Source organism: Trichophyton rubrum, assembly GCF_000151425.1.
Source record: "Trichophyton rubrum CBS 118892 genomic scaffold supercont2.1, whole genome shotgun sequence".
Classification (NCBI taxonomy): Eukaryota; Fungi; Ascomycota; class Eurotiomycetes; order Onygenales; family Arthrodermataceae; genus Trichophyton; species Trichophyton rubrum.
The window spans coordinates 3,435,406-3,460,142 of NW_003456428.1; the positions used below are offsets into that span (position 1 = coordinate 3,435,406).

Below are 24,737 nucleotides of genomic sequence, written 5' to 3' on the forward strand. Positions count from 1 at the left end.
GGTTTGACTCCGGGCTTCATCAGCCCGCCGTTGGTCGAGGGCAGCGTCTCCGTGGCCGGTCCTGGAGCCCCCCGGAGCGCCCGGAGGCCCGCCCGGCGCCGCACCGTAGCCATTGGCAGCTCCGCCGACGCCGTTGGGCTGTTGTTGTTGCTGCTGCTGCTGCTGCTGTTGTTGCTGTTGCTGCTGCTGCTGCTGCTGCTGGTGCTGGGGCGGCGGCGCTGGCTGGGCGTGCGGGTTGCTGTGCCCCCGCAAGGCCGGGCACTCGAGGAGATGCTGCTTCTGCCGGCTGGTGTTCTTCGCTCGGATCTGCTGGCAGTAGATGCACTGCACGGAGAGACACTACAAGGCGGCGCAAGGGGGAACCGCATCCCCGACGGCTTTTAGTCTTGTTTCTTTTTTGGTTTTTTATATACTCTCTCTCTCTCTCTCTCTCTCAAACAGCAATACATGAAATACGGGGCGAGTTTCACCTTGTCGTCTTCCTTGGCGCGAAACTCGACAAACGCGGCGTGGACTTCCTGGTCGACGGTGCGACCCATCGTAATACCGCAGCGCGAGACGGCGACGGTACGGGGCACCAGCAGCGAGGGGTCGACGGCCGGCGGCTGGACGGCTGCTCGCTGGCCGGGCGCGAGAGGATGCACACTGGGCGGGCTCTCCTCCTGCTCTGCTCTTTGTCGCTCTCGATCGATGTCTCTGTCTCTGTCTCTGTCTCTGTCTCGATGTCTCTCGCTGTTTCGCTGGCAGTCTCGCTGTCTCTTCGTTCTTCGGCTTCAGTCTTCGGTCTGTCGTCTCGTCCTCGTCTTCTCGTCTGCCGTCGCTGTCGCTGTCGCTGACTCGGAAATATCGAGCTGGCGACTCCAAGAGGGAGGAAAAGTCGATGGAGACAGAAAAGGCGAAAAGGAGCGGACGGATAAAAAACAGGAAACGGAAAAACCGTCACCGCGTTCAGGCGTATTTTACGTCACAGCTGCTGACTAACCTCGGAATGGGGCTGTATTGTTCCGTAACGGCCGTATGTTTGGTCTCAGGTTACTGTTTTTCCACCGTATTACAGTACATACCGCCCTGTACTGTTTGTTTCCCTTTTATTACCGTACTCTTACTCTTCCGTATCTTTAATATAGTATTATTATATAGACTCGCCGTCGAGCCAAAGAACAAACGGCGAGGATGATGGGAAAGAAAATGCGACGGTGATCGAGGGGATTGTCTTTTGAGACAGGTCGGCGTCGGACAGGCCGGCTGGCCGTGTTGGCGGTTGGGCGCTGGTTAGACGAGAGCGCTCTTGGCCTGCGTAATGCCCTATAACAACATATCAGAGCCTTCAGGGGATATACATCGACATACACATAGATTCTGTCGAATAAAAGGAGGGCTATGCCAGCTCAAAGGAAGAAGAAGAAGAAGACGGGTGAGAATCCTGATCAGCCCTGCTTTGGAGGTCATCGACACGGCTGACAGTGATAAACGGCCAGGCGAACGGACGTCGCCGGCAGACTTTGCGCTGTCGCTGCAGCCCTCTCCTCTGGCTGCTGCCAAAGGGGACGAGCACTGGGACAGCTGGCTGACGGCGCCCTCGCTCAGCCAGTCGCAGCTCAGCTTCGGTCCGGCCGTCTTTGTCTCGGTCTCAACTCATCTGCTGGCCAATCCGAACCTGATATCCCCCAGCCTGTTCAGGGCGGACATCCTCCATGACAGTGCTGGAGTGCTGGCCACTACCACTGCAGAACACGAACATGATGGTCCTGCAGCAGAAAAAGAAGCTGAGATAGTCTGCCATGCAAAGAACGCTCGCCTGCCTCTTTGCTTCCCTGGATTCGACCTGGATCGGGTCGTCGTCAGGAGGCTGATACCCCGAAACCCGAACCTCGACCCTCCCCATGACCAGACATGCCACCTATACCAGAACACTAAAGAATCAGATATAACATCTCATCTGGCCGTATACTACCCCCACGCGGCCCAGGAGAAAGATATCCCCTTCTACCATCCACTAGTCCGCGGATTTGCCCTCCTATACTCCCACTCCACCTCCACCGGCCAAGGCACACTCTCCCTACACTTCCTCCCCTTCCCACCAGGCATACCAACCACCGTCTCCAACCGTCTGCACCGCACCCTCCTCAACCTCCTGTCCATACACGTCCGTCTTGCCTCTGGCCCTGCGGCAACCTCGCATCCAAGTGGCTCGCAACCGCGGCCGTTCAAGGATAATCTCATCCCCCAGCACACCGTGCAGAACACATATACCAGGCTAAAGTCAAAGTACGCTCCCAGCCTGGTCAGAAACTGGGTGGAAGTCACCGAGCCCTCGAAACATGTATTCGAGGATCTCTCCATCGCCGCATTCCTCATCGAGCTATGGAATGTCATGTATCATCTCCCTTCTTGCTCCTCCGACTCTACCAAGGAACTAGACGAAGGGACCGATGTGATGAAGCGAGATGCACCCGCCATGAAAACCAACTTTCCTGGATTTGTTGACATTGCATGCGGTAATGGAGTGCTGGTCTACATCCTTCTGGCTGAAGGGTACCAGGGCTTCGGGTTCGATGCACGCTCACGCAAGACCTGGTCTATCTTCCCTCCCTGGGTGCAGCAGCAGTTGAAGGAAAGCATATGTGTGCCCCAGCCTTATAAAGACGTACTAGGCCCAGCCCATTCAGACGACTCAACAACATCAAGTATATCCGGCCTCTTCAAGAGCGGCACGTTCATCATTTCTAACCACGCAGATGAACTCACCCTCTGGACTCCGCTGCTTGGAGTCCTGTCCAGCCCGTCCCAACCACTGCCCTTTCTCGCTATACCATGCTGTTCCCATGGCCTATCAGGCGCAAGATACCGCTATCCGCCTCCTAAACATCCAAAAACAAACACAGCACACGAAGAAGAGGCGGAGAATGACCGAGTGGACGAGCACGAACATCAGCCGCAGAGTGGTGATTTGAAAGCCCTTCGAGAGAAAAAGCTTGAATCCCAGCAGAACCCAGCCTCGGCCTCGTCTACCTATGGCTCACTAACGGCTAAACTCGTCTGCATCGCCGAAGAGGTAGGCTATCAGGTCGAGAAGACGTTAATGCGTATACCTAGTACGCGAAACATGGGTGTGATAGGAGGCCTCGAGGCATGGAAGACGGCTTTTAATCTCCGGCCTGAAACGGAGGATACCACAACTCAAATCACCCGGCTGATGGATCAAGGATTGAAGCTTGACGCTGACAAGCGTAGAGAGAAAGTCTACAGTGTCGTAGAGCGCGAGACAAGTAGGGACGGCGGAATCGGTGTTGCTGCTATGGCCTGGGTTGAGCGATCAACGGGTCTGCTCAAGGGCCAGGGACGAGGCAGACTTCATGGCTCCAGAAGCGACCATCATGATTAACTAACCTGCCATTCCAGGTAGTTACGTATATGTTATGCGACATGAAAACCAGTAGAGTCGCGAGACTCTGAAAAAAAAAAAAAAAAAAAAAAGTAACAATGCAAGGTGCTATCTATGTGAAATGGATATCCAAAGTAACCACCCCTCGCCGATATTGAACCGCATACATGCAAATCAAATAACAGGAAAATAAAAGAAAAAGAAAATAACTGGCATAGCTAAATCTTCTTCACCCTACCATCGCCCTCTTACCCCGGGCTTTCTCTGACAGTCCCTGCTGAGCCTTGACTTCCTTCATTCGTAACACGCACCGCTTAAAGTCCAGCTGCGTATAATCCTCGGGCATGAACTCGCCGCTGAAAATACACAGCACTGTCATGCCGGGCTTGTATACCAGTCCACCAAGCAGCTTCGGCGTAATCAGGAAATACTGTCCGCCAGTGGTGCCTGAATCGGCTTGTCCACAGGCAATATCAACCATGCGTTCGTGGACCATACGTTCATTCCGAGGGTCCATGCCCTGGTTGATTTCGTCGACTACCCTGAACGGCGAGGCAGAGAGTGACTGCAGCGCCATGAGGTAGAAGATAGTGCTGACTGCTCGCTCACCACCAGATTGCCGATGCGAGTCAAGAATGGATAGCTCTTCGTGTTCTCGGAACTTGACCTGGATTTTGATGGACCACTGGTCGAAATCACTTCCGGGCCCAGCATCGTTTCCAGTTCCTTCGTTCTTATCAACGGATACCTGTCCTGCACATCCAATACGTGCAAAGTTGTCTGCGAATGCATCACTGATCTTAGACACGATTGCATCTAGTCGTGGTTCCCACTCGCTTCGTATCTCCTTGATAGACTGTTCAATCGCAGCCAGTCTCTCTTCTGACGAGCTGAGCTGTTCTTTCAGCTGGTCGATGCGGAGTTGTCGTTGCTCAAACTCTTGAATGACATTGCCGCTTCCTTCGTGCGTCAGCTCAAGCCTGGCTTTCTCAGAGTCGATGTCAGCTTCTAGCTGCTCGATGGTGTGATCCTTGACCTCTTCGCCGACTTCTCTCAGTCCAGGGGTCGAAGACATCTGGGAAACAACGGCTCGAACTTCTGCTTTTGACGTTCGGAGCTTATCTCGCAATTCATCTAGCTTTCGTACCACTTGCTCGACCGCTGCTGTCTTCTCGTTGAGCTCACCGGTATACTCGGCATTCCTTTCCTCTAACGTGTTCACGTCTGACATGGCTTCGATTGCAAGGATTTCCACACGAGCCACTTCTTCAAGTGTTTTGGCGAGAGATACCACCGCAGCCTTACCGGAATGTTGTTATTAGCTCCTCAACTTTCCTATCAATCAATTATGCCAGAACGGAACTCACAGAGTACTCAAGAGCTACTGCGGCTTTATCGACAGCAAGCTCATCCTGCTTGTCTCGCAATGCTTCAACCCGATCTCTAATACCCTCTACTCGAGTATGGCATACATTCAGTTTTTCTTTTTGCTGAGCTAATTGAGCGTGGTATCAGCATTGGGTCGTAGCACATAAACTTGAGGGCATGGAGGGAACCAACTTACCAAGCTTCGTTGGGAGAGCTTTATAGTTCACCAATGCTGATTGTTTCTCGGCCTTTTCCCTTTCAAGTTCGTCCTTTTCACCAGAAACTGCGTCTCTTTCACCCTTTAGTCGTTGCAGCGTACTCCTTTCTTCCTCGCCAGAGGCAATTATCTCGCTCAGCTCTTGCTTCCACTCCGAAATGCAGTTCATCAGGTCTCGTTCAGTGGAAGAGGAATCGACAAGAGTGTCAGTCCAGATCCGAGCAGGCCATAGTTGCCTTACCCTGGTGGTTGTTGCGCTTGGGCCATATTCACGACGGCGGATGACCTGATAAGCTTGCTTTCCAGCAACCCAGGTGGTTATGGTCCCTCGCTCCAGCTTGCGATATTCCTCGTCTGAAATGTCCCTTAAAGTGACAGCTGTTTGATGGAACCTATTCTCACTACACAGCATCGCCAGAACAGGTTCCGGGCCTTCGAGATAGTCTTTTGCCCAGCCATCAAATCTCAGCGAGCAAAGCTCCTCATCGGTTACCGGAGGTGACATGCTGGACAGCGACACGGTACATGTCTTTATACTTATATCGTGTAGACCCAGCTCCTGGTTTAGAAACCGCTGTAGCTTTCTGAAATCCTCCCGGGATTGTGTCGTAAAAGCAATAAAGTCATTTCTCTGTAGCAGAGACTCGGCAGCACTGGCATACCTTGGGTCCTTGACAGAGCATTCCACAATTGGAGGCCCATACACATGCTTGTCAAACTTGTCTTGATTCTGTTTTATCCATTCCCAGGCTTTGGATGAATGGTCTGAGAGCCGTTTCAACTTCTCCTCTTGCTGGCCAGATTGAGACTTTAAATCGATCAATCGCTGCTCAGCATTGGCAATCTTTTTTTTATGTATTTCCACCTTGCGCACAGTGTCTGACTTTCTAGCTTGGATTTCTCTCGCCTTTTCTTCTACTTCACGTATACGCCGGACACAGTCACGCTGGGGACGATTAGAATCATGGAGATATTGATCGAGGAGGGGTACATTGAACTCACTATTTTCTCGCTATACGCAGCAGAATCAAACTCAACAGCCTCTTCCTCGATTTGACGCTGGAGCCTGTTGATACTTTGTTGGACTCTCTTGCATTCCTCCACCTGCCTACCACCGTTGTTCCTTTCTGCCTCGATCTGATTGCTCAGGTCCTTTATCTTATCATCAATCTTGACCAGTTTCTCCGAGATGGCAGTTGCAGCCTCTTCTCCCTTTTGCGAAAGGACTCTCTTCTGTTTGAGCACAGCTTCTATTTTAGAATAATAGGCCCGTTTCGAATTGACGGCTCTCAGTGCCGGTTCCAATTTTCTTTCCAGCTCTTGTTGTTCCCGTAATAACCTCTGTTTCTGTTCCAATACTTCACTGGTTTCTTTCTTGCATGAGTTAAATCGAGGCAGAGGTCTTGACATTTCTAGGAATTTCAGCCGCTTTTTAATTTCCTCTCGTTGTTTCATTCGTTCCACATCCTCGCGTTGCATTTGTTGCCGCTTTTCCAGGTTCGCCAAATGTTCTCTTTGGCCCTTGCTCTCTTCCAAGATGTCTTTTTGCCCTAACCGTAGCTCTTTCAGGCCTTCATGCCATTTCACCATTTCAGGCCCAGCGGCTGCTCGTTGGGTAGAATGCAACAGATCAATGGGGGATAAGGCGGCGAATTCGCTCACTTTATCCTGTGGAAGAAATTGACAAAGGTTGTCAATTTGGATTGAGAACGACTTTGCAAGCGACAGCACAACGTTTTGCCTAACAGGCTTTCCATTTATCGAGAATGTACTTTTATTGCCTTCACGCTTAATGGTTCTGCAAATTATCGGGTTCTGGTCCATATCTGCTCTGGCTTTAAGCTCAATCTCAATGGTAGCTTCGTCGGCGCCATGTTTCACGAATTCAGCTACGTCTTTAGCTCGACCAAGATACTACAATAAAAAACAATGTCAGTGAATAGCCTCACATATAAATCAGTGTACTAAGTTCGTATATGCTCACCGATGGCCCCCATCCGAGTCCAAGGCATATGGCGCAAACAAAGGTACTTTTTCCAGTTCCATTAGGCCCAATCACCATATTTAGTCTCGGTCCCGGATGGCATTCGGCAGAGGTATAAGTCACGAAATTCGTTAATTTTACTCTCACAATCGACCCAGGGAGGTGCTCAAGACCTTTCCCTGCAGCATTTCCCATGCCCTGATTACGGGAACCCCCATGAAGCCCATTACTCGAAGATGCCGCATTCTCAGAGGTATCTCTCAAAGCTTTTGTTATCAGCGTCTCATCATTACAACTCTCATCACTGTCATCTTCCTCAGACGAAGACTCCTCACTTGCTTCGCTCTCACGGCCATTTCTTCCAGTACTTAGTCTAACGCGTTTGCTGCCGTTAGATGCGTGCGAGAACGGGGTCCCATCTCGCTCCCTACTGGACGCTTCATCGTCGTCAGAGTCGGACTCTGCAGCCCTTTGCCGTCTTCTCGGGGGTGCTAGAGTGTCTGGCATCGTCCCACAAGCCAGTTGCTGTCGCCGTTAGGCTCTTGTTGACATTGAATCCGTTCGCCGTGACAAAATATAATTCGCCCACATCACTAAGTTAAGCCTGGCGCGTCGTGAAGGCGCTAAGCCTATTTGGGATAAATTGGATACCTATGCGCACGCCCCCTTTTCGATTCGGATTTACAGCGATTTACTGAAGTCCAAGTCGTATTCAGTTTTACATGCACATAGCTTGTTCTCATTCATGGAATTATATTTAGTTATCTATATTAGCAACTGAGAATGGCAGAAAACGCTGCTTGTGTTTTTCACCCGGCCAAACTCGTAGAGTGGACGTGAAAAGTGTTATGTTCTGCTGGAAATTGATACAAGTCAAACCCATGGTATCTGATTGCCGTCAGAATATCAAACCGGTCTCATGACCCTGTGCCCCGTGGTATATATGTGGTATATGTGTGGAAAAAGTAATCGTCCCAATCCGATGCGCCATAACTCCTAGCATACATACCCTAAAAGAAAAAAAAAGCCCCCATCCCGCAGATTTTCGTATGACGTCTATAAACATGGCTCAAAATGCCTGCACCCCGATTATAGTTAAGCCGGAAATGATAATGGCGGAGTAAGGTATAGAAGAGGAAGGTAAAGGTAGATATAGGCTGTGGCGCCCAAGAAGAGTCGTAAAAAAATGAGTCGACATAGTGTAAGCCAGAAGTGGACCTTGCACTGCAGTACTAGTCAATAGTAGGGTGGCAAACTTTCACGACTAGAAATAGTTCCCGTTTGGTAAAGTCATGAAAATGCCAACGAGCACACCGGTAATCGCGGTTCCGAGTGTCGTCGAGCGGATGATGGTCATGGTCTGAAGATGGCAAAGGGTTGGATCTTGAATTCGCACTGGTGGATCTAAAACTTTGCTGAAGAAGCCCCTTTTCTTGTTCATCTGTCTCCAAGGTTCGTTATCGTAGGAATTCGTCGACCCGAAAGCATCAAACGCACTCCGATCAAGTCGACAGGAGTTCTTTGAAAGTTCATTTGTTGCGCCGTATATCTCCCAGGGGTGTAGTTGACGCTTGTAAAAACAAAGAAATAACTAAAAATGGACGGAGTAAGCATTGATAATAGTGGTATGGAGTTGAAAAACCACATACCATGCAAGTTCCTTCCATCGCAGCAATCAATGATGCGATGCCGGGAAATAGAAGCAGGGCAGAAAACATCCTCCAGCCGCGATGGACCTTGCTGAATACCAAAACAATGGCCAAGGCGAGCCCGAAGGCAATGATTAGCATGCTAAATACACGAGCACACAGTAACCGGCTGCTATTGCTGTTATTTAGAGACCATCGGAGGAATTGCGGGTGAGATTGTTGGCGTAGATTCCATTCGACTTCTTGGACTACGCCGGCAAAGGCGGATGGATGGGTCGTGGCGGATAGAGCTTGCATAACTATTATGCGCTCTATTGATGTGAGATTCAGCTGCCGGGGTGCATTATCTAAGATGTAGGTGGATATGATACGGTTGATTTCCTTGCGATGTGGTTGAATAGTGACTGAAGATTGTAACTTGTTAGCAATGGTTGGTCGGCACAATAGGTAATTGATAGAACTGGCAGTCATACATGGCTCAAGAGGGTTGATACCGTCGAAGGCGCTTGATTCGTCGATAGACTCCTGGCATTCCGCTGCTTTCGATCCTCCATCCCAGTCAAACCAGTCTCCGCGGGTAATACTGCTGGTTTCAATGTCGACATGGGAGCTGCTTGGGCGGGTTGCAAAAGGAGTCAAATCATCCAGCTCAGTTTCTCCAACAGGTGGAAAGGCGGGAGCGGGTACAAATGCACCAGTAACAGAAGGGGCACGCTTCGCTCTCTCTTTAGATTGATTGTTAAGCCTGATCACTCTCTTCCGTTGCTCTTCCGTCCACGGCGGCGATAATGCCCACTGCGATTCAGAGAGGGCAGCGAAGCGCTGGATGTAGTCCTGGTACCATAGGTAGAATTGAAGATTTTCGGCAGCGCGTTCAACATAAAGGAGGTAATTCATAAAATCGACCAATCCACAGGGCTATAGATTGAATGTTAGATATCCGTGCCGCCCAGAATAAAATATGTGACACTGACCGAACAAGTGCAGCCGTTAACGATCGATTCAAACGACAGGGCCTTTTTCCTGCTGCCAAAAAACAGCTTCTTCCAGGAGAGCCATTTATCGGGATTCGAGGACGGAGACGAGTTACATGGCTGATTGCGGGATGAGCGCAGGCCATACTTGGGTGCCATATCAACAGGATATCATGGCGCTGGGAGTTCCAGAACAACGAAGGATGGTAAACAAAGAAAGAGAGAAGAAATCGAAGAAATCTGGAATGTCGGAAGGAATGGATCAAGGTCAAGTACAACCAGCAGGCGACGACTTGGCGATCTTCAATCTTCGCAAAACCTTCCAACTGGTGAAAAGGGCAGAAGAGTATCCGTCCGCTAGTATTTTAATTGCTACGAGGTGGAGATATAGGCGAAGAGTTTGGAGTTAGGCGAGACGGTTCACCCCCAAGGCTTCCCTTGCAAGGGTATCTGATCCTCTGGTCCAGAAAGCCTCAAGTGGGCAAACGGATCATAAACATTAATTTTTGGCTGCTGAATTATATGGATATCTTCTGCAACCCTTTGTACGGAATAAAAGTGAATGCGACCCTGCTTGATCCAGGTAGGACAGCATCCGATGTGCACGTATATTCAATTGTTGACTAACTCTTTGGTCAGTCTCGGGGGAATGGGAACATTAACCCATAACCCAGGAAAACAGAAAAAAAAAAAAACCCCGCACATCCGTGATAGTTTTGAGTAAACTAAGTAAAGGGTTGAACACCTCACGAAGCAAGGGAACGAGACCCTGAAATCGAACTCGTCTTGCGCCTCGACCAGCTGGCCCTGCTGAAGAAACGATGCTCGAGCGGAAAATGGAAAATTATTTTTTTCTGGAGTGACGGGGGAAAATGCCGTTGAAGCATCCCGGGAAACCGCTCCAGGAAAATAATCGACACCGCTTGCTTCCAGAACCAGGAGCCCCAAGCCGAGGAAGAACGATGGTTCGCCAGCATTCTGCGTGGTGCGCGGCATCGCCTTTCGCATGACTCCTAGCGGCGGCCCCCTAAGTATATTATTATTACTCTCTGCTCCCATACTGTACATCACCCGCCAGGAGCGAGGGATGCCAATGGAAAAGCAGCTTGACTGTTGCTCAAAGCCCGCTGATTCGGTAAGGATAGTCCCTGCAGATGACGGGTTCTTCTGACGAGCCAGTGAGCACTACAGGCTCCTTATCGAATGGTTGGTTTTTCCGAACGCAAGAAATCTCCCTGAAGAATCGTCAACTCGGCGTCCCCTCTGACTCCATGACACCCAGGGCGCGACTTGAATGGCTGGCTGGGCAAATGTGGCTTTTTTGCCCAGATTTGTCGAACTGACACGAGCAACCACCAGTTAACCTCGTATAAACCCAAGACCGGGCCGGCTCGAGAACCAGGGTGGGCTGCACGCTAGGGGAACCCTCCTGTGGGGTTACATCGTAACTCGTCTTCTTTCCTGGCGGATAGAAGCGTCCTTGCGGAGCAGACAGGCGACAGCTCACATGTTAGCTGTTTTCCGTTCCTGCAGGCCCCAAGCATTATTATTTCCTCCACGCTGTACTCCGTACTCTGCTGTGCTCACAACCCACACCCCGTACTCCGTAAAACTAGTGGCTTCGCAAAAGCCGCTCTCTCCTTGGGGCTGTGTTGATGTTGTCGTCGTCGTCGTCGTCGGTGCTGCTGCTGTTGCTGCTGGCGGAGTTGTGGATGGACGTTTCTGCAAACTTCGGGACGTTGCTTTTTTCCCCTTTCAGCTAAATTCAAATTATGTTATGAATTCAAATAGAGTTCTTACATAATATGATTATGTAAAAATGACATGTGAGGAAGGAGCGCCTTCGGCTTGATCATGTGATGTGTGTTAATCGGATTTAAGTGTTATTACATAATCTATCAGCTGTGATCACATGTTACTCCAGTTGCCTAAAGGGGAAATGCCATCTCGTCTCCCTTTCTTTTTAGCCTTTTTCTTCCTTTTGCGCCTGTCACATTCAGCGCCGCGGATGACATCGAACAAACAACCCCGGCTGAATACTGTCGTGATGGCATCTTGTTGAGCGAATGCTGCATGGCGGCTGTTTTATATACCGACAGATACCCCAGTTTCTGCGTTGGCACGACCCCGTGGCGAACGGATCAATGGATCGATCTGTTGATATCGATTATCGACATCGTTTAGCGCACATACTCTCTCTGAGCCATGCCTGGGCATGACCACCCTGACAAGGCATCAGCGACATCAGTGAACAAGTGGAAGAAGCCTCAGGGTGGTCGTCCGTCCAGCAGCACGCTTTTACCGTCCCCCGTTGCGTCCCTGGTCAGCTTGGTGACGCAGTCGACCTCACTCTCCTTGCGGCTGTGGACGTATCTTGGGGGTTTTGTAATAAATAGCGCCAGAGCAACAACTCTTACGGGGCTAGAGCTAAGCAGAGCCGTGGTAGAGGGTATCCTTATACGGGCCGGCCGAGATGTAGTCTCTCGGAGCAGCGACGAGCATGGAAGATCGGAGGCAGAGTCACTCTTGGAGCGTAGTGTGAGCCTTTCCTCCTCTATATGTATTTATATACGTGCTTGGGATAGCTAATATTTGGTTGTAGTTGGCAACTCTGCACACCACCATTACGTCTGCTTCATTCTTCGCCTCTGCTAGCTTCCATCTTTCGACAGTTACGCTCTCCTCTGTGACATCATTTTCTCAGACACTTCTTTCAACGCTAGATGCCATCCTTGGGTCTACCGAATCATCCAGGGCAATCGCCTCGATCATTACCCTCATTCGACGTGAATTTCGCAATCCTGAGGTCATTCCGCTTGGAGAGACTGTTGGTGTTGGAGATTTACTCGTTGGCTCTATAGGGTTTGTTTTATTGCAGCGATGGGGCCGTAGACAGACGGACAAGGAAACCCGGCAGAACGGGAATGAGGAAACTATATGGGACGTTGTTATTCTTGATAATGGGCTTAGAGCCGATGTTGTTGGGACTCACCAAACGGCGTTTGGCGAAGACATTGACGGAGGTGATTCTTCGTCCTTGCGGCCCTCCTCTTTCCTTATACCTGATACTAGCGGAAATGAGAGCCTAGATACCCTTGAGCGAGGAAAACGGCCTTTCAGTCATCTTGTTCCCCACGTATCTCTTCAGGCAGATTGCCAACATGACCTTGGAGATGATGAGATTCGTCGTTATATTGCGGAGCAGCTACCGCGAGGTTGTCACGCAACCATAAAGGTCGATACAGTCACCGCTAGGACAATAACGGTAGACGTTTTTGACTCAGGCCGTGTCAACATTTCTCCCCCGCCTGGAACTACAAAGATTGAAGAAAGGGTGCAGCCAGAATACAATAATGCAATTATTGGTTCAGAACTAGTGGGCGAATCTCTCCCGAAACATACAGTTGTCTTTAAGACAGTGTCAAACTCCTTCCAGGACTCAGAGTTGCGGATGCCTTCCCACGTTACTACACCGGATGCACAATATGGTTTGTCTCAAACAAATGTTAAAGAGGATACCTGCAATGATGATGCGAGATTTACACAGTTGGCTAGTATTGAGACCAGCCCCCGGATGCGGCCAAAACGCACTCATCGACGTCGGAGGACTTCTGCGTCAGATACAAGTGGCTCCGAGACTCCAAGAACGGTTGGAACTAGGTCTTTTGCGCGCATAACCAGCAAAGTGAAGGCTAACGCAGAGGAAAAGCCCAGGAACAATATATCAAAGAGGGTATCAAAGGGAGCTTCAACTGCAGCGCAGTGCAACACCTCTGTGAGCCCTTTTCACGAAACCAGGAGCGGACACAAAAGTGGCCTGAAAAAGGTGCTAAGTTCCAGCAAAGAAAGGGAAAATAACAATACCTCAGCCATAAAAAATAAGACCGTGATGTCAGATTCCACAAATAGAATCCGGCCACTCTCTCCCAAAAAAGAGAAATCTACTCCAAGAAAGGTCGAATGCGAAGCCAGCTCCCACGAGGCTAATCCCGGAAATCAGTTGGCATCCAGCCGCTACTTACTTCGCGAGAAAGGCCCAGAGTCTTTCGCTCACACGGATCCTTACTCTATACGGTCTCCAGAAACACAGCCTAGCTCTCCGTCTTTTCCCAGAGAACATGTCCGCAGCAACTCTTCCTTGTCAAAGGCAAGGTCAGAGAAAGACATGTCTCTCTTCCTCAACTTCACCAGCCGCCCTGGTACCCCGATGATGTCTCGGCGCAACTCGTCCAAATCTGCTGTTCCTAGCCTCTACTCTATTGCCACAGGATCCGAAACCTCGCTCTTGCTAGCACCTCGAACCGGGAAAAGTGCATACGACGATAATTCCGCTCTCTCATCTCTTTCACGTACCGGATATGTCCCAGGACTCTACCCGTCCAATAACCTGGTGCGAAATATACGTCGTTTCTCTCGCTTTTCATCCGCATCATACGGATCAAACTTTTTAAGGATAATGGGCATTTCTAATGCCACTACTCAATTGCGTTATGAGGACCCAGTCGATCACCACGAGCATAATTCATTTTCAGAATACACAGGGCTACCCGCATCAACCATTCTGCTTTCGTCGTTCGTTGACACGGCTGGTGGCACGAATGCTGCAGGATTCAATTCCGAGGGGTTCCCTTTAGTCCATTATTTATCCATAGATCACGAATCTAAAGCTGCTGTCTTAACTTTGAGAGGTACCTGGGGCTTTGAAGATATCCTCACTGATATGACCTGCGACTATGACGATATGATTTGGCTTGGGAGGACTTATCAGGTTCACAAAGGCATGTTAGCCTCTGCGAGACGTCTCCTAGAAGGCGGCGGAGGCAAAGTTATGGCTACGCTTAAATCGGTCCTTGAAGAGTTTCCAGATTATGGTGTTATTTTTTGCGGCCACTCCCTTGGAGGTGGAGTAGCCGCCCTTCTCGCAACGCTTATGTCACAGCCCCAGCATCCTGATCTACCTGGCCCATCCTTTGTCACATCATCATCACAGCAGGCCTTTACTGGATTACTTCCCGCCACCATTCACGAAGCCACTCAGAGCACTCATCAAGAAATGGGCCAGTTTTCATTACCTCCCGGTCGACCTGTCCATGTATACGCATACGGCCCACCTGCCGTGATGAGTCCACCACTCCGTCTCGCCACCCGTGGATTGATCACAACAATTGTTAATGGGCATGATGTGGTCCCGACCCTTTCACTGGGTGTATTGCATGATTTCCACAGCGTAGCCCTGTCCTTTAAGCGCGATGTCGCCGACGCTAAGTCTCAGGTTAAAGCCAGGGTGTGGGATGCAATCACTCGCAGCATTGCTAACAAACTAAATATGGATAACCCTTCTTCGATACATGCCGGTGATGGTCTAGGCGAAGACTCGTGGGCGTGGAATACCCTCAAATCCCTGCGAGAAGGTCTTACAGCTACAAAACTCTTACCTCCCGGCGAAGTTTTCGTTGTTGAAACAATGCGTGTACTCCAGCGCGATGCCTTCGCTGGAGATATGGTTGCTGGGGATGGCTATCCTCGCCTTGGCCGCCCGGCCACCCGGGTTCAACTAAAATACATCCGAGACGTCGAAAAGAGGTTTCGGGAAGTCAAGTTTGGCTCTGGTATGCTATTGGACCACAGTCCAGCAAGGTACGAGTCGAGTCTGGCCATCCTAGCCCGAGGGGTCCTTGAAGATGAGTGACATAGATGTCTACCTCACCACTGATCTTTTAATATTTCACATGAATGATATACACGCATTTCCTATATCATATTCGGGACTTTTCGGTTGAGCATATTGGATCCGGTTTTGGCCACCGTGAGCCTGGAGCATTTGGAGCATTTATATTTGACACCCCCTTGTATTTCGTTGTTCACATCATATAGAAAACCACATAATACCTTGTTGTGGTGCCGGCGTTCCGAGAAATACCCAAATACCATTAGATAGTTAAGTCTAGTATATATCGGCGAGCTCTCAAATCGTATGACTCAGTTTCGTTTCCCAGCGTCCCCAATAAATTTTAATCAGTATACCACTTAAACAACTGGTCCAAGTATCTATCTCTGCGAATGGATCACTAAATAGTAGATCATTCCATCATAACATTGAGAATATTTCCAGGGTATGTTTCAATCCTTCATATTCTGGGATGTTTTCTGGCCAATATATTGGAGACTTTCCCCTGCCAAGCAAGTATCAGAGGATAAGTAAGGGACAAGCATGTGTGCGTTCTATCGTGGTTTCATCCGGAGGATCAAAAGGGCCACATGTAGCCAGATAATGGCTCTCTGTCCTGTCCTTGGTTTTCGAGTACTTCCGTCGAGGTCATGCCACTAATATATCTATAACAACAAGGAGTCGAAAATATATGAGTGGCCAGGTAGTCAACTTGCAAGAGTGGCTCCCAGAGCCGTGGCGTGAGGATGATCCCCATTGCAGGCGGATTTGCTTCCTAATATCGAGTGTCTCTTCATCTTTTCTTGTCATTTAGGGATTGGTATCCTTGTGTAGATTGTTGCTGCTTCTGATATTGCTCTTTTTGTTGTACAAGCTCTGCTTTCTCTGCCTGTCGTGCTTCAATTCCCTTGATCTGCTTTTCAAGCATCTCTCGTTTCGCAACCAAGTTCTCCCTGGCGAGCAGTAAACTGTTTATTTTCTCTTCAGGCGAGGCATCAAGGCTTTTTCGAACTCTCTATATAACGTATCAATGCCGTATTAGCGGCCTGGGATATCAATTGGGCATAAATATAGGGAGTTTGACTTACCTCTTGTTCTTCCTGGCTCATCTTCAAGCTTGCACCCCATACTGCACCCGAAGCTGTGATGACGGCAACTGCTCCAGCCAGTACTTTGTTCTTAGCTTGTGACGACAGCATGATATTCTTTCTAATGGCTCAGGTCACGAATGTGGACTCTGTAGCTTCCATTAATGTGCAAGATGAAGCATTGTATAGAATTCTGTGTTTCTCTTAAGTTCGAAGTTGAAAAGCTTCAAGAACAAAGTTCAAGTCTTGGCGCGTAAATCTTTTGTTTATTACTATTTCGACCACACTCCGTCTCAACCCCAGGAACCACCACCAAAAACAGAACGACCGCCAGCCATATATACCCCCAGACTCCCTGAGAAGGATATCAGAGCCTTATACGGAGAATCTGTTGAAAATGAACCCAAACGATAGACAGTCGAACCTCTCTCCGGCGAAGATGAGGCAATATTCCCACCTTCACGCGCAGCTAGCTCAGCTGAACGCCAACCTCGCCGATACACAGAATCTCATGCGCATGACAAGTGCCCAAGCAAGCGACCTTAGGTTCTTGGGCGGCTATGTAGGGAGCCTGTTCATGGGTGCGGCGAAAGTCTTAGGCGAGGAGGGGATAAATGCGCAAGATGACGGCAGCAAGAAAGACGGAGGCAAAAACAAAGGTGCATCCCAAACGAATGACGAGAGTTATAACTACGAAGACGGCGATGAGGGCCGTGGATAGAGGGAATATGGGGAGTCAGATATGGCATCCGCTTTATCAACCGATGATACAATACGATACCATGGCAGGACGAACGGCTCTCATGAGCTCAACTGATGGACTTCTCACCGGAGAAATGTGCATTGCTGCTCGGAAAATTACCTGGTCACTTCATTGGCGCAAGTGCAACAGCTGGTTTGTTTTGCTGGTACGGAGTATTTTGCCCAAAACAGCCTATTGTGCGGACTACATCAGCAACTGTCCTCCATTTACCCACGCGAGAATTGCGGGAAAACCTATTCTTGGATTATAGCACAAGGGTCTCTGCTTGTTTTTTGGGGGAATTTAGCAACTTCCTTGAATCTGGCTGGAACCATCTACCTTATTAACCGGACGGATATATCTCGAACTCACCTTGACGCGTCTTCCCACGAGATTCATAAGGCGGCGAATAATCCATCCAAGAAACATGTGGATATCCCCGATGTCGCCCCTGTCTGGAATCCCTCATGGAGTATGGAGTATCCGTACGTAGCTGGGATATAAAATTGGGGCATACCGGATAAACTACACAACACTAGCAAAGAACCCGATGTTACAGCTAAGGTGTAGGATACGATCATGAGAAAGCAACACTCTTTGTCTTTCAGAAAGTAACGGGAAGGAATTAAAGCATAAGTGCAAACTGCCCCAAACCAAGCAGGAAAGCAAGAGAAAAGAAAATCAAACAAGCCGCCAAATAGCTCAGAAAAGAAAGCAAGCGAGGATAAGAACACTGCCCTAGCAGATAATTAAAGTAATGCCTTGAAAGAAAAGAAAAGAGAATCCATCAAAAACAATTCCCATAAAAAAAAGGAAAGAAAAACCGACGTTGCTGAATTACTTTTCCTCCCATAATTGATCATTTTGATCCTCTGTGTTCCGCTGAGAGTGTTTTTTCCCCTCCCTTTTCATTGTTCGAGCAGGTTCGTAAAATTTTGCATAATAGCAAAGCAAAGAAACGGAAGAGACATGTAGGTGGACAGGTAGGTAAATAAAGTCGATAAGTAAGAGGACAGGAAGGTGAAAAGGAACATTCCATCAAGCAGGCGATAAAATAAGTAAAAACAAAACATATAGAAAAACGATACCATGTACCCCCTTGATCCCGCTTCGGCCCTTCTGTCCCCCTTTTTTTGGTTGGATATGCGCCAAAGAAATCCCTGATTCTACCGATGGAGCTCGGTCGTTGACATTGCTTTGCTGTCAAAGATGGAAAAGTAGTGATTACTTCAGTATGTAGGCTAGTATAAGAAAAGGAAAGAGAGGAGTAAGTAAAACACAAGTCAATTGAGGGAAGGGAAGGGAAGGGTAGCTTGTGTACACGGAGGGAAATTAAATAGCTTATGAAAAAAAAAAAAAAAAACAGAAACACGCACACAATCTCTCCTTAATGCAACATGAACAAAGGGAACATAATGTGGAAAAGAAAAAGAAAATTTTGTTTGACGTCGACAGGTGGAGAGCGGAGGGAGCCAGGGAGGCTTTGATGTGAGTGCAGCCAGAGAAGCATTATCGTAGTATTAAACGCTGACGGCCAGTCGGCTATCTGTCCAAAAAAGTGAAGACGTTTCCATTGTACATTGAAGGCAGTAGCATGGAAAAGAACACTGCCGGCAGGCTGTCGGGATCGAGAACATAAGCCCAAGAAACGAGACGCTATTTACCGTAAGTATTTTTCCCCCCATCATTCCGAAGTGGCTTCGAGGCAGAACAACGATAGGGAGGATTTCGGTGGAAAAGGATACTAGGAAATGCCGAAAAAATGTAGGCGAAAAGCTAATGCGAATTATGTGTTGAAGGGGTATCGTTAATGGGGACGTCTATAATTCGTGTCGTGAAGAGGTAGATATCCGCTCGACGTAGGAAAAGAAAGAGACGAGGGAGAAGATGGGGAGCGGTGTGGCCGCGCGTATGAAATTACCGAACTGCATGTCCCCGATGCACGGGATCAAGGCTGCTCTGGCTGCTGTATGCAGAATTCTCTGAGTCGATATGTGCACTTGCACCACTATCACCACTCTCCGCGCTGGCACTCGCACTGCCCGTCAGACTTCGAACGTTTGAAGGACCTTTGGGGGGGTACGGATGGTTGCTCACCCCGACATGTTGCTCGACCTGATGCGGCATTATAGCATTACCTTGACCAGGCGGGTGCCTTGGTACTGGAGCTTTCATCATTCCTGGGGGAGACGGCCTCCCACTATGTCCCATTCCATTCGGTAGGGGCATCTGGCCACCCTCAGGTCCTGTACCTGGTCTACCCATCCGGCCGTTTGGGAGAGAAGGATTGCCGGGAGACTGGCTAGTCCTTCTACTCGGTGGGAAAGTTCCATGCCCCATCTCACCCATTCTCGAGGCAGTCAAGGAGTTCGCTCTTGATTCGTTGTGCATTTCTCTTCTGTCAACATTACCATATCGATTGGATGAGTAGCTCATCATAGGGTTGTCTAGTAGCGAATCGTGCATTCCTGGTATCTCCTCCATTATCCTTGCGCTGGCACGATGTCTACCAGCACCAAAATGTCTGCTGAAGACAGATGGAGGACGAGAACTGTTCATTTCAGGGTTTTTGCGGAATTCCTTTGCGGGAGTAGTTGGAGTTTTCCTATTTCTCCGAGAAGTTACGCTCATCATGTCAAAGTTATCCGGATCAATTTGAGGGATGGCCGGGCTGCGGTGGTCTGGGAGGTCGTAGCCATCTTCGTCGTCATCGTCAAAACCGCCTCTAATCGATGGAGCTCTCGCAACGCCGGCTCCACGGCGCCTCATTTGTATCTCCTGCTCTCGCAGGGCAATCTCTCGCTGGCGAAGCATGAGTTCACGCTCCTTTAGTGCCAGTTCACTAGGAGATGGCCCCCCGTTCATATGGCCATTGTATCCACCATGCTGAGACTGGGCGTCATCTTGACCGTCTTCATAAAGTACAAGATGGCTGAATTCGTCGAGAGATGGGTCCTCATACGACAGATCGCGCGGCATGCCTTGCTTGGGAGCACGAGGACCATGGCCATTTGCCTGGGGAGGAAGAGGTCTCGGATTGTTAGCCATGGAGGAGGGACCTCGACGTGGAGGTGGTGGTTGGCCACGGAAGTTCCCACCACCTCGAGGGGCACCATTCATCGGCGGTCTTGAAGGAGCAGAGGATATTCGAGGAGGCAGTGTAACGACGGGTGAGGATGGTTCCGTTGGGGGCTGACGGTTTTGATTGGTAATATTAATATGATGTAGCATGGCGTACAATGTTTCTATTCGGGGAATCTTTACGCCGTTTTCAGTGGCCATCTTGACGGGAGCTCCAAGGTAGGTTTCGATTTCCATGGGCCGCCTGGCCTGGAAGTCCTGGTACATGATGCTCGGATTCTCAGTTGGGGCCGTCATTGCCTGGATTGTCTTTTCTTTGAAGTCATCGGCAAATGTGCATCCCTGGGACTTTGCAAGTGTGATCAACTCATCGAGGACGTCTGAGACCATTTGACGCACCCCAACCTTTTCTAGGAGCTGACTGTGGTTTGGGGTCTCGAAAAGGACACTGATAGGGTAAAAAGCAATGGGGCTAGACAGGATTAGCATGGCAAAAGCGAGAGGGCAAAAAGGCATGTCACATACCCTATCATACGATCATACTGCTGCTGGAGTATATTTTCTGATACTTTGCAATTCACCTGAGCGGTGCCGAGAGTTATTGCCAGAGCAGCAGCCATGTCGTTCTGGATGGCTGTTGGGATCATGGCGTTCTTCGAAGCTGGACCAACCCACAAGTCGGTTGAAGAGGTGTGTTCAAACTCGCTGGCACCGGTCTGGACAATATCTACTGCAGATACCAGAGAAAGGACAACATTCTTTGGGAATCTCTGCTCCAAATGGGCCTCGATACCTATTGTGCTCGTAGTATTGACCAGGATGCATGTGTGTTGGGGGGTAACGACTGATTCGATCACGCCGGCGAGATCGTAGATATCTGGCAGAGCTTTCACGCAGAGAATCACATAATCGTATGACGACGATATGGAAGCACCTTCTTCTGGCGTACGGACAACTATATTGTTGTTAGCAGGTTCTACCTTCTTAGGTAGAAACAAAAGAGAACGGATAGTATTTACCGTGTCGAGGTTTAAAGCGTTCGTTGCCGAACACCTTCGACCTAAATTTGACAATAAGTGTGAGCCAACCAAGGTACCACAAGGAGAGATATAAGGGTAGAGAGAGAGTAGCCATACTTAAAGGATATGCCGTACTGCTGGACGGACTCGAAGCTGGCCTTCCACACCAGCGTCACATCACAGGAATGCGTGGCCTGGAGTCTCCAGGAAAGAAAAGCAGACACCGCATTACCACCAACTATAAAATAGGATGTCAGCCGGCCCATCACAGAAACACAGTCATCAAATGTAACTAGGAAAGCAGGGCGAGGTGTGATTCCAGGACTGGTTCCAAGGTCGAGATATTCCCAGTTTCCTTGCTGCCTTTATTTATTTTTGCTTCTTCCCCCTCTCGGTTTTGTGATATTTCCCTTTCCTTTCTCTCTCTCTTTTTTTTTTTTCTCTTGTCACGGAGGTGAAGGATCGAGTGAAGGCTTCAGTGTGTCGACAGATAGATAATATACTGAAGACTTGAGAACTGGGGGGTGGGCAAGGTTGGCTGGTTGGGGAAACGGGGCGGGAACTGAGAGGGCAGAGAGAAGCAAAAGGAACAAGAGGACAAAAGAACAAGGAGAATGAGGTGTTGTACCTGATAGAATGCGAAGTCTCGGCGGCGACGGGGCCATTGGGAAGGCAGAGCGTAGGAGGTATGCAGCCGAGCAGACGTCGGGCGGGAAAGAAGCAGCCCAGTTGTTTGTGCCGCCGGAACGCACAGCACGTTACACACTGCTGGCTGCTAGCGAGCGAGCTGGTGTGCTTGCTTGCCTCCTTGCTGCTGGCTCGCCTGCTTAGTGCTCGATGATATATGTTTGACGCTGCTCTGGCCGGACGGAAGCAGCACGATGGAGTCGCAGTATGGATATGCACTCTATCGGAAGAAGAAGCAAAGTGGAACGGCCGGCCCCTTTGTTCGATAGCTTGTCGGCAGGGAATCGTCTTGTTTTAATTCTTCTTCTACCGCTGATTTTATTTATGGTTTTTCTTCTACAGCTGCTCGTGGAGTGCTGGGCTGGCTGGCTGTCGTTGTATAGTAATATGGGGGATATCGGCCCTCTATCTCATCGCTTCTCTCGACTTCCCGCGCGCGCAGGGACTATCAACCCGATCGATGGCTGGACGCTGAACAGGCACTAGGGCCGTCGAGGGCTCTGCGAGACAAGATTGGTCCGCTCGATCCGTCAGCCTGATGGATTTCTTTGATCGAGGGTTCGGGTAGCCGTCGGTCGTCAGACCAAAGGGACGAGGGAGAACGCGGACGCAGACAGACAGGCAGCGAGGATTAAGGGAAAAAAAAGAAACAAAAAACGAAAGCCAAACGAAGGGAAGACCAATGCCTGTCGGATCGAGAGAGAGAGAGAGAGAAGAAGAACGAACACCGACTGTAAGAGAGAGAGAGAGGGAGAGGGAGATGCAGGCAAGCGGTTGAGGTTTTCTGTTTTCGACGGAGAGGAGAAAACGCAGCGAGCGCTGGACGACGAAAACCTGCGGTGGTCGGAGCGGGCGCAGGTTGAAGTTTTGGCGGGAACCTCGAACAAGGTCGCGATAGTTTGTATTACGGTTACAGGACAGCCACGTTACAGGACAGCTGCCGAGGGGGCTTGCACGCGCCAAAGGCAAAGTTACAGCGGTAATGTTCCGGTAATTACGCGATCGAGCGGGCTATGGCTACCTCTGCTCAGATCGCAGTGCTAAACAGATAAGCAGGGAATCTTGCCAAGTGGTGTTTTAGTTGGCAAGACCCGTGGGAAAAAGAAAGCATCGATAGACAAGGCGTCGGTGTTGCTTTTTCCACCTGCTTTCCCCCTTCTGGCGCAAAAGATTTTCAGGGTGAAGGGAGCTAGTCTGCTTGGTGACGATTGATATCTGAAGGGATAAGTGCCAGAATTGGGGGTGACAGCTCTGGAGTAATTGATAGGATGCAGGATGCAGAGCTGCCACCACGTTGTTGCATTCTCACTCGGATGTACCTCTGCCTGCTGCTGCCGGTGCCAACTTCCCCGATCCTGTGCCGTGCGCCAGTCAGCAAGATAGTCAACTAAGATATCAAGGGGGAAAAGGAATGCAGAGAAGAGGCCGAAAAGGGATAACCATGGCCCTCGACTTGATGTTCTTCTTAGCCCAGCCTTATCATCCATCGTGGTCATGTCTACGTTTCAGCAGGTATATTAAGTACCTAAACATACTTACTTAGTTCCCCTTGAGTCCCCCCAGTATATGTGAGTAGTTATGTATCAAAACATACTCCGTACATAGGGAGTAGGTTCGGAGTTCGATCACACAGCCCCCGACGGAGTCGACGGATGCTAAACTGGCCCAATCTGTGCCTTATGCCTCATCTCGACCTCAACTTTTTTTTTTTTTGCTCCTTCTTTCAACGGTTTCCCCCTTTTTTCAACGCAGGTCGTATCATAGAACTGTCAGGCAGAAGAATCAACCTCGTATCTGATGAGTAGTCCAAAGAGACAGGTAGGATCATTTTTCATGGTCACAATTATTCGTTCATATTTTTAGCTCGGCCATCCAGAATGCATGTATTTTGTGTCGAACAGCTTTGATCCCAGTGGGTGATTTGCATATCGAGCTTCCAGCTTGCCGCTTGTTTGGTTGCTTTGCATCTCCCGTCCGAATACTCCATTGCTTTTCCCTTCCCAGACAAGCACCTCGACGCAGTGGCATTATCGTGCAGAAGCAAAGTTCTTCGTACAATACTTTCTCCATTTCCAACCTTTTTTCTTTCCTTTTCTTTCATTTCGCGTGCTTTTCGTGGCAAGATAAGTCGAGCAGGTTGGTTGAATTATTGACGACAGGCTCAAGCAACCAGTGTATGTACCAGCTTCTTCTTCCTTCCCGTGTGGTGGAGCAAAGGGCCCAGCCAGAAAGGCTCACCATCAACATCAACAAAACAACGTATACAGAGTAAATCCTCCCCGATATTCTTATATTTGTTTTTCGTTCCTCTCCATCGCTTCAATCAGTAGTGACTCCGTTCTGCCACACATGTGCACTACAATGCACCTAAACGAGTGCTCTGTCTCGAGAAAAAGGAAACGAAATCGAGGAGCTCCGTACGACAACACCGCGACAGGGAATGCAATCGATTTCAACTGAAAGAATTTCTTTCCCTTTCGACCATGCTAGGGATTGTTTCGTCTTCGCCACTGGCGGACCCTAAGTTAGGCACACGGGATGGAGATGTGCTGGCGCCGAATTGACTCGTCATCGCCGCCGCTAAGTCGACCTTCGCTGCGATGGCTCCGGTAATTTTTAGCACCACATCACCTCCATCGTCGTAATTTACTGCTGCGAGTGCCGTAATTATAGTTTCTTTTTCGCTTTCCTCTCCCTTCTGCTTCTTTGCCCTTGTGAACGTAAGTACTCCGTAGATGGCACGGAGTTTGCGTCAGTCGGTTCCTGAATATCAGTGACTCTGTATCTCTCGATCATCCCGCCCTCCGCCTGCATATGCATATCCATATATTAGATATTAATGTCCCCTTTCTTCCTTTCCCTCTGTGTCGCTCTA

General features: G+C 49.4%; 8 protein-coding genes across 12 annotated transcripts; 3 read left to right on the forward strand and 5 right to left on the reverse strand.

Annotated features, from left to right (window-relative positions):
* Nucleotides 1-1,058, reverse strand: TERG_11699 (uncharacterized protein; the record flags this gene model as incomplete). Its single annotated transcript, XM_047750770.1, has 2 exons — nt 471-1,058; nt 1-339 (listed from the first exon to the last, which is right to left on the reverse strand). Coding segments are annotated over exons 1-2 (408 nt in total), but the record flags the coding sequence as incomplete, so codon positions are not given.
* A 154-nt stretch (nt 1,059-1,212) lies between these two features.
* On the forward strand, nt 1,213-3,475 carry TERG_01299 (uncharacterized protein). Its single transcript, XM_047747742.1, has one exon. It carries the CDS (start codon nt 1,301-1,303, stop codon nt 3,383-3,385), a length of 2,085 nt encoding a protein of 694 aa, XP_047603706.1. The 5' UTR covers nt 1,213-1,300; the 3' UTR covers nt 3,386-3,475.
* Nucleotides 3,476-3,614: 139 nt separating this feature from the next.
* On the reverse strand, nt 3,615-7,461 carry TERG_01300 (DNA repair ATPase SMC5; the record flags this gene model as incomplete). Its single annotated transcript, XM_003239270.1, has 5 exons — nt 3,615-4,685; nt 4,753-4,880; nt 4,950-5,916; nt 5,973-6,884; nt 6,955-7,461. 5 exons carry the CDS (start codon nt 7,459-7,461, stop codon nt 3,615-3,617), a joined length of 3,585 nt encoding a protein of 1,194 aa, XP_003239318.1.
* Nucleotides 7,462-8,483: 1,022 nt separating this feature from the next.
* On the reverse strand, nt 8,484-9,736 carry TERG_01301 (uncharacterized protein; the record flags this gene model as incomplete). Its single annotated transcript, XM_047747743.1, has 2 exons — nt 8,484-9,521; nt 9,578-9,736. 2 exons carry the CDS (start codon nt 9,734-9,736, stop codon nt 8,484-8,486), a joined length of 1,197 nt encoding a protein of 398 aa, XP_047603707.1.
* Nucleotides 9,737-13,028: 3,292 nt separating this feature from the next.
* On the forward strand, nt 13,029-15,266 carry TERG_01302 (uncharacterized protein; the record flags this gene model as incomplete). The annotated part of the gene is made up of 1 exon (XM_003239272.2): nt 13,029-15,266. The coding sequence occupies one exon, from the start codon at nt 13,029-13,031 to the stop codon at nt 15,264-15,266; it is 2,238 nt and encodes a 745-aa protein (XP_003239320.2).
* A 772-nt stretch (nt 15,267-16,038) lies between these two features.
* Nucleotides 16,039-16,444, reverse strand: TERG_01303 (uncharacterized protein; the record flags this gene model as incomplete). Its single annotated transcript, XM_003239273.1, has 2 exons — nt 16,039-16,260; nt 16,334-16,444. The coding sequence occupies 2 exons, from the start codon at nt 16,442-16,444 to the stop codon at nt 16,039-16,041; spliced, it is 333 nt and encodes a 110-aa protein (XP_003239321.1).
* A 286-nt stretch (nt 16,445-16,730) lies between these two features.
* TERG_01304 (uncharacterized protein) lies at nt 16,731-17,054 on the forward strand (the record flags this gene model as incomplete). The annotated part of the gene is made up of 1 exon (XM_003239274.1): nt 16,731-17,054. The coding sequence occupies one exon, from the start codon at nt 16,731-16,733 to the stop codon at nt 17,052-17,054; it is 324 nt and encodes a 107-aa protein (XP_003239322.1).
* Nucleotides 17,055-18,542: 1,488 nt separating this feature from the next.
* Nucleotides 18,543-21,898, reverse strand: TERG_01305 (uncharacterized protein; the record flags this gene model as incomplete). Of its 5 annotated transcripts, XM_047749265.1 has the most annotated exons (6): nt 18,543-19,101; nt 19,173-20,628; nt 20,682-21,111; nt 21,176-21,216; nt 21,293-21,413; nt 21,804-21,840. In XM_047749265.1, the coding sequence occupies 6 exons, from the start codon at nt 21,838-21,840 to the stop codon at nt 19,087-19,089; spliced, it is 2,100 nt and encodes a 699-aa protein (XP_047605379.1). In that variant the 3' UTR covers nt 18,543-19,086. The 5 variants fall into 5 exon arrangements, with proteins under 5 accessions (XP_047605379.1, XP_003239323.2, XP_047605382.1 ...); XM_003239275.2 differs by having other exon boundaries at nt 18,543-20,628; XM_047749268.1 differs by lacking the exon at nt 21,804-21,840 and having other exon boundaries at nt 18,543-21,111; nt 21,293-21,586.
* Nucleotides 21,899-24,737: the final 2,839 nt, after the last annotated feature.